The 17,203-nt window shown below is 37.4% G+C and overlaps 1 protein-coding gene across 1 annotated transcript in view; it reads right to left on the bottom strand.

Annotated features, from left to right (window-relative positions):
- MTMR6 (myotubularin related protein 6) overlaps positions 1–17,203 on the bottom strand; it is a 28,341-nt gene that overhangs the window by 6,589 nt on the left and 4,549 nt on the right. The window contains exons 2-13 of the mRNA XM_014966043.1: positions 17,084–17,200; positions 14,948–15,110; positions 13,819–13,976; positions 12,943–13,071; positions 12,050–12,184; positions 10,722–10,854; positions 5,608–5,717; positions 4,438–4,563; positions 3,186–3,235; positions 2,281–2,481; positions 1,453–1,587; positions 1,251–1,377 (exon numbers count right to left, since the gene is read on the bottom strand). Of these exons, the coding sequence (XP_014821529.1) occupies positions 1,251–1,377; positions 1,453–1,587; positions 2,281–2,481; positions 3,186–3,235; positions 4,438–4,563; positions 5,608–5,717; positions 10,722–10,854; positions 12,050–12,184; positions 12,943–13,071; positions 13,819–13,976; positions 14,948–15,110; positions 17,084–17,200 (1,584 nt within the window). The remainder of the gene's footprint in view (positions 1–1,250; positions 1,378–1,452; positions 1,588–2,280; positions 2,482–3,185; positions 3,236–4,437; positions 4,564–5,607; positions 5,718–10,721; positions 10,855–12,049; positions 12,185–12,942; positions 13,072–13,818; positions 13,977–14,947; positions 15,111–17,083; positions 17,201–17,203) is intronic.

Genomic DNA, 17,203 nt, shown 5'->3' with positions numbered 1-17,203 from the left:
AGCAAGAAAAAAAGATTTGGATTTGGTCTGCTTTTTTTTTTTTAATACAAACAAATCTCACCCAGTAACTGAGAGCTTGAACTAGTTAACTAAACTGATATTTTTTGTCGATGTGTATATGCTCTGTTAAAACCTTGACAGAGCCCAGAAGACTTTAGTGTATCCTGACAGCAACTTTTTGAAGATGGAAACAGCAGTATGAAAGTTTACATCAAGATTTCCAACTCCATCTCTTCATCACTCAACTTCATCTTCTCACTTAACACCTTGGAACAACATTCTAATAAAGTGAACACTCAGTTTTAAATTTTCATCTTGCTTATTCTTCCACTTGCTTCATCGTCAGTTTTCATCTTGTTCCTTCAGTTGTACAAGAACTTTTAAATATACAATGAAGATTTGAAACAGTTTAAGATTCAGTGACACAAATTCATTATGGTAGGATCAGTTTAGTAAAATCTTTCCTCTTGGAAAAGCTGAGCTTCCCTCTCCCATACCCCAAAATAACATACAGGAGTTAAGTATTACTATTTCTAGCCACAAAAAAAAAATAAATTGGAAATTAGAGAATTTTTGCATTTTAAAAGGTATTGTTCTGAAGTTTCAGCACTAAGTGATAACAGTGAAATATCAATTCACTATTACTCAATAAGCCATACCAGAAGAGAGATACACTGCTCAGTCTTTTCTAGTTGTTTTCTGTAGCAGTCTATTAGAAGTAATTTACAGAAAACCAATTTCTGCATTTACCCATCTTCAAATGAGCAGTACAACGTATATGCCCCATAATTATGGTGACTTACAATAGCATGCACCTGCATACAAAGTTAAAAGAAGGACAATACTTACTACTTCCATTTTAGTAGCTATAATGGAAACAAAACACTTTCAGTCTCCTTGGTTTAGCAAAACAACTGCAGCTACAATGGGTACCTTGTCATCTAAGCTAAGTTTGACATAACTGTAACCTATATTAAGTCATCTTCAGTAACGCTCTGGTAGTAGCAGCACTTTTACATAATACAGCTCATCAGTAAGGCACAATAAATTGTGTTTAAGAGCAGAACATTGGCTGCATAGTCTGGCACTCAGCCTAGAGGCATACAGTGAAAGTCAACGCCAACATTACATGGAACAAATGCTAGTAGTCACAGTAGTGACATTCATATGAAAGCCAGCAGCATTATAGACTATAAATGTGAATTTGAAGAACAAGTCGCAAGTGAGTATACTTATTCTGTAATACTTACAGCTTCCAGTTCTTTAATTTCTTCCTCCAGTTGTTTATTTTGTTCGCTCATGGTCATTATGAGATTGAAGACAGACTGCCGGGGATGCATGCTTCGATCAAACTGATGGTACATATTTCTCCAAAACCTGCATGTAGCAGACAGTTTTAACTATGCAGGATAGAGAATTGAAGAAGAGATACTTTACATAATTCAAACTTACTTAAAATTGAACGATACTGTATTAGGCTCCAAAAGAGTTAGTCCTGGAAAAAAATCTGGATTATACAGAGGATTCTGGTATTTCTTCTTTTCCTCCAGAAGGAATGGCCACAAGGAATATGTCTTCTCTTTTAACCTTAAAGCAAGAAGAGATCAGTCAAGATACTAATTGCAAACAAAACCCAGAAGCTGTTCAACTCAACATAATAAATCCATCTTAACTTTTTAAAATAAGCTAATTTAAGATTTGTAACTATCTCTAGTAAGTGCTTAAAGTAAACCTTCCTGGCATATACTAATCTTGCAACTATCAATTTTAGAAATACTAGTGTTAATGCTGTGCAAGTTTTGCCTAGTGGCAATAAATGCTTTTAAAGTACAGTTTGAGACAAAAGATGAACTGACAAAAACTTTACAGAAGTTTTCCAACTGAAAGAATTAAGAGGCATTCTATTAATACTTTTAACTGACAATAATTAGCCTTGAACAGGGAAAAATTGTAAGGTCACTTAAAAACAGACTGGGGGAGGGAAAGCTTCTACTTCCAAAAACTTAAACTTACGCATTTTTAGGGAGTAGGGGGAGAAGGGGTAGAGGGAGAAAGAAGCCTTAACTTCCCCTATGAAAAATGATCATGGGATTTTATCCCAGAATTCCAGAGACTGTCATCAGTGTGCAAAAGCAAGAGAAGCATTGCTGTTCCCTGATGCAGTTCAACATCAACTCCCAGTCCTGCCTCTATTTCTATTAGCAGCCTAAAATGGAGAAGATTCACAGGAGATCTTAGTCTACCAGAATAAACAAGAGACATTACAATATATCTGCTTACTTGAGTTCTTCTCGCTCTTTTTGGCAGTTTCCAAGGAAGTTACCAAACTGGCAGGAATGGACATGTTCATGGATCTGAAGGAGGAAAGCTTCATTGTATTCAAAGGCTTGTGGAAACTGCTCAGTCAGATTCCACACACATTCTAAGAACTGGGTGAACACTGGCGAGATCTCTTTTGGATCACCATCCAACTGACCACATCTGAAAAAGATTCCATGAAGAGATTGAAATTGGTTTAAGTTACAAATCAAAAAAGTCTTAGTTGCACTTGCTTTTAAACCACAGCACATTAATTTGACAGTAGCTTTGGTTTGGAGATTAAGCACCTAGCTTTGAGAACTGGGGCAATTTCTGAATAGAAATAAGTCTATATTTATCTCATTTTTCTGACTTGTAAGTATTCTCATCTGTATTCAGCACAGAAGAGAAACATAAGACAGTTCAATTCCTTTGTGTCTATTACTTCCATAGTCAACATTTGGAGTATACCTGCTAAAAGCAGTAAATAGCAGCAAAGCTATTATCATAGCTGATAGGCAGATCAAGGGAGAAACAGAACTCTTAACATACAGGACTTCTAAAGGTAGGCGTGACTTCATAATTAGAAACAAACAATTTCAAAACTAAGTGGTTTATATTGCTGAAATAGCTGGGACATAGCTTTATATAGGTTTTGCACAGTCTGTGCAAAAATGCAGATCTAGCTGCAGTTATCAACATCTGATAACAAGGCACCACTCACTAGAAATCTATAATATTCCAATACCTACTGGATAACCGATTTATAAACAGCAATATAAGTAGTACAGCCTACTGAAAATAGCTCACTCATTACAAAATTTTTAGCAACACTGCAGTAGTTCTATTCACTGCATACATTTTACCAGACTGGGAGAGTGAACTACCTGTCAGAGAACTTGTGCCCAAAAGAGATCCAGTCTTTCTCTATCAAGACCTAAGGGTAAAAGCAAACAAAGTCTCATGTAAAATGTTACTCAGTCTTACATCTGTAGTATTAACCCCACAGGTTATTGATAAAATTATTTTAAATCATACTTTGAGTCAAACTACAGAAGGAGTGTCTCTTTGTCACTTTATAGTTCCTTTATTTTCTTCGTAGTCTTTTACAAGAGTCTCTCAAAGTCTAGCAGTTTAGGTAACTGTTGTTAAGCCAGGGTTGCTTTAAGCATACCAATATTGTATGACTTCACAAACAGATTATCAACCAACTTGCAAAAAAAAAAAAATGCAGAGTACAGGAAAAATTTTACTACTGCACTCCTGCTATTATAGTTTACATAAAGCCACACAATATAATCTTTGTAACATCTTATAGCAACAAGTTTGTTTATATGGACACTGGCTTTTATTATCACTTCAGTCACTGTATCAAGCACCAAAAGGTGCCCATTGCAGAAGTTTTCCCAGAAATCTAATTGACAGTGAGGAAAGTGCAAACAAAAAGATGAAATTACTTCCCTACAGATTACACACATTATCACTATTCCCAAGAAATTAATCCTCTTCTAATTCCTCCTCAAATTCACTCTTCTGGCTTGTAATATTTGTGGCAGTTCGTTCCAACCAGTACAAGGAACTAGTTTTATAGTCTATTTTTCAGGAGTTCCCATAGCACCATGACCACTGCAGAACACTGTTGATTTTCCTACTCTAAAATTTGGAATAATCATACCAAAATCATTCTTCCTCTCTACAGAAAGATGCGGAAATTTAGATTAAATATTTTCAGGCCTCCGTGACTGGGGAAGCTGTCACTTTTAGATTTTAATAACGTTGATTTTGGGACAAGTGATAAAAAGTACAGAGCTGCTATAATTTTGTACAACTCTCTCACGTAAGTACTTTGGAATCCTTATATTTCCATAGGCAATAGGCTTTTCTGGATGCAAAAGGCAATCATTGCAACATTTCTGCAGGGTGCAATCCACTATTTGTATTTCAGTTTCTTAGATTTTAAATAAATACTTCTTCCCAGTAGCAAAGTATTTCTAGAAGCAAGATGTATCAGCATACTGCAAATCTTATATTTACAACTACAAAAAGCAAGCATCGGTATGTTTACACTGCTCACTTTCATACTCTTTTTACATCCTTTGTTTACCATGGAACAACCCAACAATGCAACAGCTGGCTCACCATGAATCCTTTGATTGTTCTGTAGTAAGAATCTAGCAAGAGAGCTCCAAGAGAACAAACTTGGGAAGTCCTATCCCAGCCATCTGAGCAGTGCACTAATACGCTCGCGCTCTCAACCGCTATTGCCTGCAAAACACAGTTGTTTCATAGTGAATATTCTGTTCTAGACAGAAGTCAAAATTTAGCAGATAAATACAAAAGCTACATTTATCCCAAACTCACAGCATAGACCATTTTATTTAACAAAGTCAAAAAAATGTTCATTATAAGGAAACATATTGATGCTATCAGAAAGCTAGGAAGAAGAAATTCCACTACCACCTTTGCACAAGGTAACAAGAACATCTACAGTAGTTTCCTGTTCTCTTTCTACCCTTTATAAACTACACTTATAACCCCCCTTGCAATGCATACTAAGAAAGTAAACCACACATTACAGACTAAAAAGGTTAAAAAATAAACATAAAACAAACACTGAAGATCCCCTCTTGTTCATCATTACACTACACAAAAGTTAAGGACTAGGAAATTTACATTCAGCTAAGAATTAAATCCTGTTAGTCCAAATATTTTTGAGAGTTGTCTTCAGGAGAATCATCCACTTTTAATTACAGTTAATTCGTTGTTATTCTACCTAGCAAAAACAAAGATCCAGCTCTTTTCTTCACCCAGCTGCCCCCCAGGTCAATTCTTTGGCTTCCTAAGTGTCTGGAAAAGGCAACTGTTCCTCTGAATTCTTCATGAAGAGTCACATTCCCTTGCCAGATGAAGTCAGCATAGTCAATTTGGTTTCTCTGCAATTAGTACCCCAGGAGTTCTGTTTTTCAAGGTACAGTAAATAATAGTTTGCTCCATCCACCTCAAATCTGGTTACACCTTTCATAAATAACTAAAAGAACCGGAGGTTCTTTTTCTTCTTACAAAGAGAGTGTAAGAATCCCTTCATCTCCCAATAAAGTGACCACACAGCATTCAAAAAAATCCCAAAACATTAGCCTGCATATTTAGTATCTCTAGTCATAATGAAACATGTAATACTTAAGAAATTGTATCCGATGTATTGGTGTATACTAAGCATCTACTTCCAAAAAGGTCACTTGCAGAATTTTACACATTGATTAACATAGCAAGCCAACTTGGCATGAAACAAAGCAGCAGCATACAAGTTACCTTGACCAGGAAGACAGCAGCATCCAGCACGGCTTTGATATGACGCAACCATCCAGAGTTCTCCAGACCAGACAGAAAGTCATTGACAGACAAACCTTTCGTGCCACTGACTGAAAGAGACCAAGAGTTAGAAAGCCTTAAGTAGTTGCAATTGAGAAAGAAGAATAATTGTATGTTGTTTCTAATGCCCTAAGCTGTAAGTTGATTAGAGATCTTTCAGAAAGCCACCACTGAAATGGTTAAGAAAGGGCCACTACGAAGTGTGCTTCATTGAAAACTCAATTCTGCAGAACTACAGTAGTCATGACTGATGAGAATGAGACCTTTATGTCTTTTTGAAAAAATAACATTCAAAGTAAGTACACTGGTTATCCCCAACAAAGAACCTTTCCAAGAAAGGTAATCCAAGTGCCAAAAGCTTAACAAAAATACTTAAAGATTACAAACTAGTAGTAGAAAGCAGCTGCATCCAGACAGTCTACACAGTCTGGAGTAGTCAGACTGCCACAGTTTTATCACCTTCTCCACTCTGCTTAGGAGAATAAAGTTAGTGCAGAACAAGGACACGGTGAACTGAAAACTGTAGAGACTGTCTACCTCCAGAACTGATATACTACAATTCTGACTCTACCAGTCTTCCCTGGCATACTTTGATCCTGTAACAATAATGCTGATTGAGAGGACAGGGAAAAACTAGAAGCTAAAGGAAAGCTGTCTTGCAGCATAACAGCAAGAAGTGCAGAAGCAGACTTGTAGTTTCTCACATGGATGCTTACCAATTTACAAGTGAGACAGATAACCTGGTTCTTGTACGATTTTGAGTAGCAACTCAACAGTTACATTACTGTCCAAACATGATCAACTTCTGAAAATAAAAGCTGGCTGATACGGCTTCAGCTACGTATGATTCCAACAGAGGATACCCAAGATTGCCATCTACAAAAATACCTGTCCCCACCACAGTGGAAGCCTACTTTCTACCCAGCTAGTGGGCCTCAAATGAAAATAAAGAGACTCTGTAGCTGAAAGGTATCAGTGGGGATATTCATCCAGCAGCTGCAAAAAAATATTTACATCCGAGTATGGAAGGAAGTGAGTCAGTAGGGAAAATAGAGAACAAAATCCACAAAGTCATTCTGTGATGCAGTTTCCCATTCAGTCAAGTCCCCTGATGTAATGAAGGCTATAAACTCTTAAACCATTGCCTCATAGAGCTTTCCTGTACCTGCACTACATGTCTCAGCTTTCAGACGTAGAAATCTGAAAGCTATACTCCCCATGGCTCCTCACAGAGTCATAAAGCCAGTTGCTGCTGAGTTCTGTAACAAAGACAGGCTTCCAAATAAGTATCACAGCACCTTTTCTAAAGCCTGAAGATCTTTGTCATCCAGAAAAAGAGCTAGGAAACCACAGCACAAAAAAGTACCAAAACAACAAAAAAACCCTGGATACAAGACCTAATTTTAAAGGTTAGTCTGTAAATACCAGTAAAAGTAGCAAAAGCTATGCTAGTTTTCCCTGGTCTTTGAAGCAGATTGCATTGTTCAGCAGGAGTGCCGTTTCTGCGAGATTTACCACATAGAAGAAAAAAAAAAAATCAGCTGGCAACTACTTGATCCTTTCAGCTCACACTGTCACTGGACCAGTGGTTCCAACAGTGCACAAACAAGTCCACCACTCCACAGCAAAGGAAAGAAACTCAAGATACCCAAATACCTGGAAAGTCAAGTGTCTGCAGGGAAGGGACTGGAGAGACAAGGCAATGTCTAGAGGCACTATTTATGGCTGCTCACCCTTACATTCTGTAGCTCATGGTTTAAAGCACAAACTTCCAGCTAGAAAATAAACAGGATTCAAGCCCTCAATTTGTTTTCACCCAGATAGAGCTGTCAAAGTCTGCTTTTGATCAGAATTTTAAGCTTGGTAGAAGTATTTCACTGCTGTGATTTCCCCCTTCTAAATGGATTTCTGTACTTTTATAAGACAAGGCAGAGATAGAAACACATATGTTGAGCCCACAGAATTACTTTCCACTTCTGTGAATTAAGACAGACATTTTTATACAACTTAGTGATGAAATAAAGAAATAGCATTGACACTATTTTGACACTTACATGCTGAAAAAATAATATTCTAGTCCTTTATGGTCGCTAAAAGGGTCAAAGATGATTTATGGTATCACTAAGACGTTTAGCTACTTCACAATAACTATAATTCCAGATAGTTTTACCTATACAGATCCCACCATAAATACATGCCCTGCATTGTATGTGAGCTCCAAAACTTCAGTATTTCTTGACTGTCCTTACACACCCTACTAGCAACGCCTCAGGTAGCACTTCACGAGGTGACTACAACCTGCAGACTGAAGCACAGCAGGCTGGGGACAGAGGTTGTTTTTAACAACTAAACAAAATCAAACAAATCCACCCCCCACACACACACACTCCACATAATCCACAAAAAACCCCTTAGTTAACACCCTTCCATCATCAAAATATATGCAGCAGGCCACAACAGCTATTATTGAGCCTTTTCCTTAAATATTTCCTGCAGAAATTCTGGTTTTTGACATAGGCAAAAACTCTTAGTTATCAATCTTTTTACTTATCAATCTTTTCTGACATGTAGTACTATGGTTTCAAATATATAAAAACTAGACCTTATATTTAATACCACAGCCACAAATTTAGTTTATGTGAAGATTCTTCAACTAGTGGTATATAGATGGGCAGTCTGCCCATCAGGGGAGCAGACTCATCATGTTCACATTAAAGAAAACTATTTCAGAAAAGTTTTGTTTCACTGCATGGAAGTTATTTAAAAACCAGCTGAATCCAAGACAAAGAAGAGACTGTAAATCCCCCTCGCATGCTCCATGGTGTAGTCTCATTACAAAAGGATGTTGGGAAGGGTTATGTTTTACATTCTGTTGCAAACAGAATTGTTAGAATCTGAAGGAAATCAGGAAGATAGACGAAGAACCTAGAAGCAGGATACACGCTGAAGAATGATTAAGTTGTTTGTTACAAATAAAACTGAGGACAGTGACAGTTACAATGGCTGTTGAAAGAATAGGGTCATGGGTATCACGTTCCTGATTTGAGAACATTTAGTTCAGCACATCCAGGGAAAGTAGGTACACAGAAGTTAAACAGCATTTTCCTCATTTTAAGCTATGAGCCATTATCATAGCATTTCCTCCCTGATCACCCACTGACGGCACATTTCTAACAGGGGTCTGAAGAGTAAAATATTGCATACCTCCCTAAATTTTAAGGGTCCTTCCCACCCCTTAAGATGCTTTTACTCCTAGACTGGCATTCCACAAAAATCTAGCGGATTATGTGAACAGAAGTTGAACAACTGCATTCATTTACCCCAAAACCTGATCTAGAGAACAACTATAGACATTAAACTCGATTGAAATAAAATCATGCATAAATAAGCCAATCCTCCACACAAGGAAAATCTGAAACATATTCCATCCTTAATGAAAGCTACAGAATGGTATTTGGTACGTATTGGTGGGATGCTAAGTCAAATGAAAGGAATTCAAAGTCTGATGCACACACTTCTGCATCAGGCATTATTACACAGGAGCAAGCCTCTTAAAAGAAAATAAATCAAGCTTTATTAGCTAGTTTTCTGGAACTGAAGATATTAGCAAAAGAGAGAGATTATGCCAGACATAAAAACTGAAGTTCAGGCTCACGCTGACCACCTTCCCCTTCAATAAAGTACATGCAAGAATAACTATAAAAATACATATTATCCAAGCTCAGCAGAATTCTATACAGAGTGCCTGAAGAATTGGTTAGCAGCAGATAGAGGCTCAATGAGACTGAAGTAAACCTACACCACTAGACTGTAGGATTTCTTGACCAATGTAACCAAAATATCTTCATCAAAATAGGCTTCCATACAAGTATGATCCTTCTCTCCATGACTGGAAATGTTTGCATAATTCTAGAAGACAAGCACTTAATAAACGTATTGTTTGTCAGGTGTGGAAGCCTGACTTCTGCCACTGTACTCTAGTGTCAGTATTAATTATCCACGAAGTGTCTTAGATTTGTTTTCAGCCATTTATCTAAAAAATATACTTAGATTCTGGAGCGTGTCCAGAGAAAAGCAAAGCTGGCAAGGGGTCTAGAGCACAAGTCCTGCAAGGAGAGGCTGAGGGAGCTGGGGCTGATTAGCCTGCAGGAGGCCAAGGGGAGACCTCATCGCTCTCTACAACTACATGAAAGGAGGCTGTTGCAAGGTGGGGGGCAATCTCTTCTCCCACGTAAGAAGTGATAGGACAAGAGGAAATCGCCTCAAGTCGCACCAGGGGTGGATTAGGATGGATATTAGGAAAAATTTCTTCACAGGAAGCGTTATCAAACATTGGAACAAGGTGCTCAGGAAAGTCATTTAAATACCTCCAGGAATGGCGATTCAAAGACAAGTAGACTTGGTGCTCAGGCACATGGTTTAGTGGTGGTTTTGACAGCGTTAGTTTAATGGCTGGACTCAACCATCTCAAAGGTCCCTTCCAACCTAGACAATCCTATGATTGCCACCACCAGGTGGCAGGCAGTGGCACAGTGAAGTAATTAACTTCTCCCCTACCCCACTCTCCACAAACACTCTAAGATGCCCCTACAGGCACAGAAGTGGCTCACCAGCCCAAAGAGCTCAAGTTTTGTACAGACAATAAGCTTATTGTGAGATCTGTGGAACTAAGCGCTCCTTGAAGAATCCATATTCTAGTTATGAAAATGTATGTACATACACTACTTTGTGCATTTATTACACATTTACGTACACATATATGTATACTTGGAAAACACAGAAGTGTTGCCAAAAGCCACTGACATACTAATCAAGTTCACCCAAGACATATGTGCCACTCAATTTTCTTCAAAATAGCTCCATTCATTGGGTTTACAGTTTAAAGGTAAAAGTTTAAGGTAATTTACCACAGAGCACAAAAAACTGGTACTAAGCATAGAGCCGGGATAAAAATGTAGAAATATCAATACAGTTAGTGTAAGCTATTTTTGAAGACTTCAGAAAAATATTTATCTTATTTTCATATACACTATTATCGTACAGTTAGAACATACCTTCCAGAAGTTTTTGCAAGCTGGATCTCATTACGTGAATATTTTCAATGCCAACAAACTGGAACCTAATGTTAGAGTAATTGTCTTCATTCTCATAGCCCTTCCCAGCAGCTCTGTTCGCCATTGCATTAAGCTTAAAAGAGGAAAATAAAAATACTGAAAAACAGTATTTCAAATAAAAATCTCACATTAAGAAATGAAAGGTGAGTTTCAATGGAATACCTTGAGGAAAAACACCACCACACAAGAGCACATACTATAAACAGATTCTAATGAATTAAGAGTTTGTGGCAAATCAACTTGAAAGCATTCAAGTGTAAGAAAGGCACAGTACATAAAAACAACACGCAGTCTATACTTAGAGCTGACATATCTGAATAATGCATTTAATAAATTTCCTGTTTTCTCCTCCATATTACCACCAACAAACCTTTACTTATTTCCAAACATTCCTTAGCAAAGACACTACAAGACAAGTAACCTAAAAAGGAAAGAGTAAGACCCAGACTTAACTATACATGCACTTTCCAGACATCCTAAAAATGTCAGTTTTGGGGGTAAGTTAATAAATTGCTGCAGCTATAAAAAATACAGCTATAAAAAACCCACAGCTGGCTCAGTTTCACTCTGTCAGACCGACCTACTGCTGAACTCTGCTCAAAATAAGCACAGATCCTGCAGTGTAAGATTTTCACTTTACATCCTTGTTTTCGAGCTCCTGTGTTCAGACATTTGAGTGAAATGAATACCAAATTAAATGCACAGACCAACACAGGTCAAAACCCAACGTAATTCAATTTAATTAGATAGTGATGAAGTATGACCTTAGAATGCTAAATTTCCCCCACTTCTTCCTGGGTATAGCAGCAATAGCAGTTTTCACAGAACATTTACACAGAATACAGTAGTCTCTCCTATTCTAAGGGAAACCCCAACACAGCTCACCATGAATTTAACTTCAAACAGTTACAATAGCTTGGATAGGACTCAACTATTCATGTCTTAACTATGTTTTAAGTATAATTTTAAAGGCACTTCCCCAAATGTTTACTAGCACATTCAGTGAACTCTAGTTGAGTCCTGAGAGGGGTGCAACTCCTTTACAAAAGCCATTCAGTGAACTCTAGTTGAGTCCTGAGAGGGGTGCAACTCCTTTACAAAGTACTTAAGTACTTAAACACCCGAATAGAGAGGCCTAACCTTACCATTAAGAATATTTTTGACCACAATGGAATCATATTTAACTCCAAACATTTCAGAATTACACTGTATCCCTGCACTCTAATGTTCAGGAGGAGAGGTTAGTCTGTAGAACCTGAAGTACATACCTTCGGCCTGGTGTCCATGACATACATGTAGCGGTTTGAAGGATTCGCTTTACTGATGGCTTGCAACATGTGTTCATCTTCCAGGCACCTGGCACTGAAACCTGAGAGAGGCTGACTGCATCTGCATATTGCAGCCTACCATAAGAAACAAAGAATAAATTAGCATCAGTTTAATATCTGCAATTGAAATGCTTTGATTAATTCTAGAAAGACGTTGAAACAAATTGTTTTATTTCGCAGGTAACAGTACTAAACATAATGGGCTTTCTCCAAGTTTAAAAGTTCCAAGAAAGCATAGGGTGGAAAAAAACAAAACAAAACACTTTAGGAAAGCAAGTTACTCTCTTAGTATGAAGTGAGTTATGCTTGGTTTTACTACTGCAACTATGATATGTTTTTGTCTAACATAATTTTCATGGTGTCATTTTCAATGACATATTGTATTTCAGATGGTATCAGGTGCATCTTCCAAGTAGTAGTTATCTTCAAATCCATCTAGTAGCTTAATACCCATCCTTCGTAAATTCTTTAACTCAGGAAGATGACAATCCTTCTCTCCCTTCAAAGATACTCCCTAGCCAAGGCAGGCAGATGTGGCTTCACACCACTATCAAACCCTGCAAAATCTTATTCTCACCCTGTAGGTTTTTTCCCTTACAAATTCCTCCTTAAAGAACCAGTTCTGCTCTTTTGGTGTTTTGTTTTGGGTTTTTTTTAAACCCCCATTTTGACCTATTAGATTTTATTCTTGATATATCAAGGAAGACCAATCACTTGACAAAAAGCTATCTTCAGTCACCTTGAGGTCAGTTTCTCCTTCCCTACCCTGAACTACTGCCAAGTGTTGAGAAATAGCTTTCAGGACATTTGCATCAAGAGAAGACACACTATACCTCTTTATTTTTATGATAATACGACAGCACTGGAAATCTTCCTTTGCTTCTGAACTTGGAGCTACCAACAATTATAGGCTTGCTTGCAGTTCTGGGAACATAGAGTTCTCTAGGATAGGTTTCACAAATCTGAAAGACACAGATACACAAAATAGAATTTTATATACAAAGCAAAAAAAGCCTGTACTAGTTTTATTGCATCCGATTTGAGTTAAGTTAGGTGAAATAAGAGAAAGGATAAATGCTAACATGCTTCTCTATATATACATAAATAGGTCAGAAGAGGAGACGAACATGGACAAAAAAGTACCAATTGGTATCCAAGTTATACAGCCAAGCACTGTTGGAAAGCACTGCTATACCAGCATTCACCCTCTTAAGAATGCAACTCTTCAGTAAGAGATGCTAAAAATGTGTTTCAAATAAAATGCTGAAATGATTTCCCTCATTTTTTTGTATTTGCAGACCACAAAGTAAGACAAAATCTAATCTGGGAATCACCTGCACCACCACAGCCATCGTCTTCCACCACCAACATTGCAAATGCTAAAGCAGAATCCTTTTCAGTTAAGAGAGATAACAAAGCTGCAGAGCACCAGAATTGCTGGGGCTGGCCTTCAAACAGGTTAAATATACTCTAGAAACAATCCCTAAGAACACATGCATCCATGCACACATACTCTCTCCATAAGGCCTTGGAAAAAGCTTCAGTTAAAAAGTTGCGAGACTGTAGACTATTAAGGAGTTAACTCTCACCTGCAAGTTTTTGCTTATGCTGCAAGCTAAGTGATTTCACAGTATTAGACTGTCTTCTATAAAACTAGAGGCAGAGGATAAGGCAGAAACAGACACAGAGCAAAACATTACAACACGTACCTTATAATCACGATTTGCATCGGAGAGCTGCCAGTTAGTATTTGGCACTCCCATTCTCTTATATTCTTCTGCTAGATCAATAAGCTGCCAACCTTTGACTTGCTCAGATTCATTTTGTTTTGGATTGTAGGAGAAGGCATACAGTTCTTCATATTTTGCTAAAAGGTAAAGAATAACACTATATAACAAGTTGTCCCCCAAAATGCCCAAGTGGAGAAAGGTAGCACAGTTGACAAATCCTGAAATGGCCCAAGTTGGAGAAAAAGCTTCAGGCTTCAAGATTCTCAGAAGCAAGACTAAATAGATATTTATTGAAATATTTATTCTGCAACTATCATACTGTTACAGGTATTTAATTTAAAGGTAAGTTCTGAAGTGTGCTTGACCTATTTCAGCCATGATATTTCTAAAGCCATAAGGGCAAAAGTCACAAAATTAGGACTGACAAAATTAAGCAAGGCAAAAAGCAAAATTACTAGAATACTTCACAAAACCTAAGAGAACAAATAATTTTTGGAGGTAAGAACAGAAGTTTACATCTATTGACCTTTAAAAGCAGTAAGTTTTAAACTTTCCTTTAAAGCAAAAAAGCTTTCAAAATATTTTATGTTTTTCCTAATATACTATTTGCATATCACAGATGATGACATTTTACATTACTCAAAACACAAAGCAGAAAATGCAAAAGACCATACTAGGTGACAGAACTCTCTTGTACAGCTGAATTGGTAGTGCTATTTTTAGCATCAAAACTCCAGCTTTATTTTTGAAACTGCACAAAATCAGTAACAAGTTAGTATTTGCTTAGTAGCATTTTATCTATGGAACACACCAATAAAGACAGACTATACACATTTATATTCACAATTTCAGGGATAACATTAGAAATGCAAAAAAAATACAGAAATCTTGCTTTCTGCTAGTGAACTTCAGTTACCTACAAAAGCCAGACAACACGTATTCTGAATTTGTAAGCAGATTAATACTTAATCATTAAAATTCCTTTACACACCAAATCCATTTAAAAGACTTTTACATAATGCACATAAAAAAAAAAGTGCCATGGGTTTCCCACCACTAACTTGTTATCCAGACATACTGCAAAGTCTTTTATAATTAGAAGTATTACCTGTCCTTGACAGCTGAAGCAAGGAGTTATAAATGTCATGACAATCTCTTTCTCTGGGAACAACAAAGTGAACTATCCTGAAGTTCTTGCATTGGATGACAAGGGGGCAGCCAGAAGTAGTCAAGGGAAGTTTTTCCACCGCAGCAATGTGATGATGTAGTATCTGTGGCACACAAGAACTTACGGTGTAAGCACACTGATGAAAAATGAGAACAGCGTGCTATTTACAAAAGCAGATATTAAGCAATACTGAATAGGGATTTTGACTAATTTTATAAATCACTTAGTCATGAAAAGAAATAAATTTAGAAGAAGAAATCCAAGACTGGCATTTTGCTCAAGACACAATAACTCATCAAAATTTAATTACTCTCTTCACTCATATTGAGGTGATACCTAATGTTTGCAATGAGCAGTAAATATCCTCCCAAATGCAAAAATTGAGTAGTAAAACTCTGCTGGGGCTGATAAGTCCTCTTCTGTAACTCAGCTAACTGATACACTTACATCTCATTAGGAAGGCTCCAAATACATTTGGAGGGTTTGTGTTGGGTTTGGGTGGGTTGTTTTTTTTTTGTTTTATTTTAAGAAGGACCTACAGAAACATAATTCAGACTTTTCAGGCAAAATAAAGCAGATCAGGGAAAGCAACTCAACATATAAAAGATACAGCAGACACTGAAGATTTTAGAATTCCAGTATTCAACATCTATAGAACGAGCAGGAGATAAGAACACATCTCCTGTATTACCCACTGCACTATGTAGAAACGAAAGCCTCTCAGCTAAATGCCTTTCAACCACTCTAGCAGAAGACTGCCACAGTAATGGATATGCAAAAGCCCTCCATAGGTTCATCTCTGTGGCAGATCTACAGAAAATTTAAGAAAACACATGGGAAAGAAACAGCTATTCAACCATGGGAAGAAAGCCACAGATACATTACCTCAACAGAACAAAAAAGACTTTCTTGATAGTGTTTCAATTACCTCACTGAAGCAATCATCTCTTCTTAAATATTGATCAGAATTAGACAGGCACCTGAAAACTCTGCTGCCAAATGTGCATTTACAAAGAGACTATATCTTGAGACATTATCATAATTATACTTGATACTTGCATTATCTCACAGAAGTGCAATACTCTGATTATACATTCAATTTCCCCCAAAATGAAACCTTTTAACATAGTGCAAAGGGAGACACAAGTAATGCTTCTGAATCATGTTCTGCCAAATAACCCATTTTGTATGAAAGGATAACAGTTTTGTTTGTACAAAATTGTACACTGCAACCAAGAACAAGTCACAGAAAAAATAACTTTTCTTGAAAGCACTGCAAGGAATCTAGTCAGATAACCAGGATACAGGATTAAGGGTAAAACAGAAAAACACAGCTACAGGTAATACACCTACAGAAGAAAAGTAATTAACTTCATGTAGGGTAATGAGATTCCATACTGAAGGATGATAGACTTCAGGCATTGAACTCAATCAGGTAGCTGGTGATAGTGGAAGTCAGAACTTGATATCCACATGTGCCACCAGGGCACTGAGCAGAAAAGCTAATAGAAATTACTGTACTAGCCAACTTTGATTGTACAACACCAACAGTGGTCACCAAGAACCTGCAGGCCCTTCTGAATTTTTATTCCAGAGGTGAACATCTGAGAAGAAACAGTTGCTTACTGCTTTAAAAAAGGGCATGGGATCTTCAATATTTCACTAAAGCCTAGATCTTTGGAGCTTGCCATCTCATTTAACCTAGGCATGACCTAAATACAAGGTAAGTTAATGCAGAAATTTTAAACCTGATGCTTAAACTACCTGGCAGTCACCCACTCCTGCCTCTGAATTGCATTGCAAGTCAGTTGTTTAAAGAAAACCACCACACACTCAGGAATACAAGCAAAATTACAGCAACTTGGAAGGAAGCGAACATTTTCAACGCTACCCATATTCAACTGCAGCAGTGTCATCCCCAAGAGTACAATCTGCAAGTCATTAACATATTACGATACTGTGAACAAGAGGTACCTTAGATGAGCATTTTAGTAAACAAATTCAACCTTAGATCAGGAAGAACAAATGTATCTGGAGAGCCCATGCTTTGGAGCCGCGAGCATTCATTATCCTTACCCACGTCTCTCTCTGGCTCGAATCGATGAATAAGAGATGAGTTGCTGTCAGGTATAGAGTTCCCGTCAGTGACTTATTGCTCGTGCTGAACCTGTCTAGTAATTTTACTTGCTCTACCTG

This window comes from Calidris pugnax, unplaced genomic scaffold (assembly GCF_001431845.1).
Source record: "Calidris pugnax isolate Ruff unplaced genomic scaffold, ASM143184v1 scaffold20, whole genome shotgun sequence".
NCBI classification, from domain to species: domain Eukaryota; kingdom Metazoa; phylum Chordata; class Aves; order Charadriiformes; family Scolopacidae; genus Calidris; species Calidris pugnax.
This window is presented reverse-complemented; position numbering and strand designations above follow the sequence as displayed.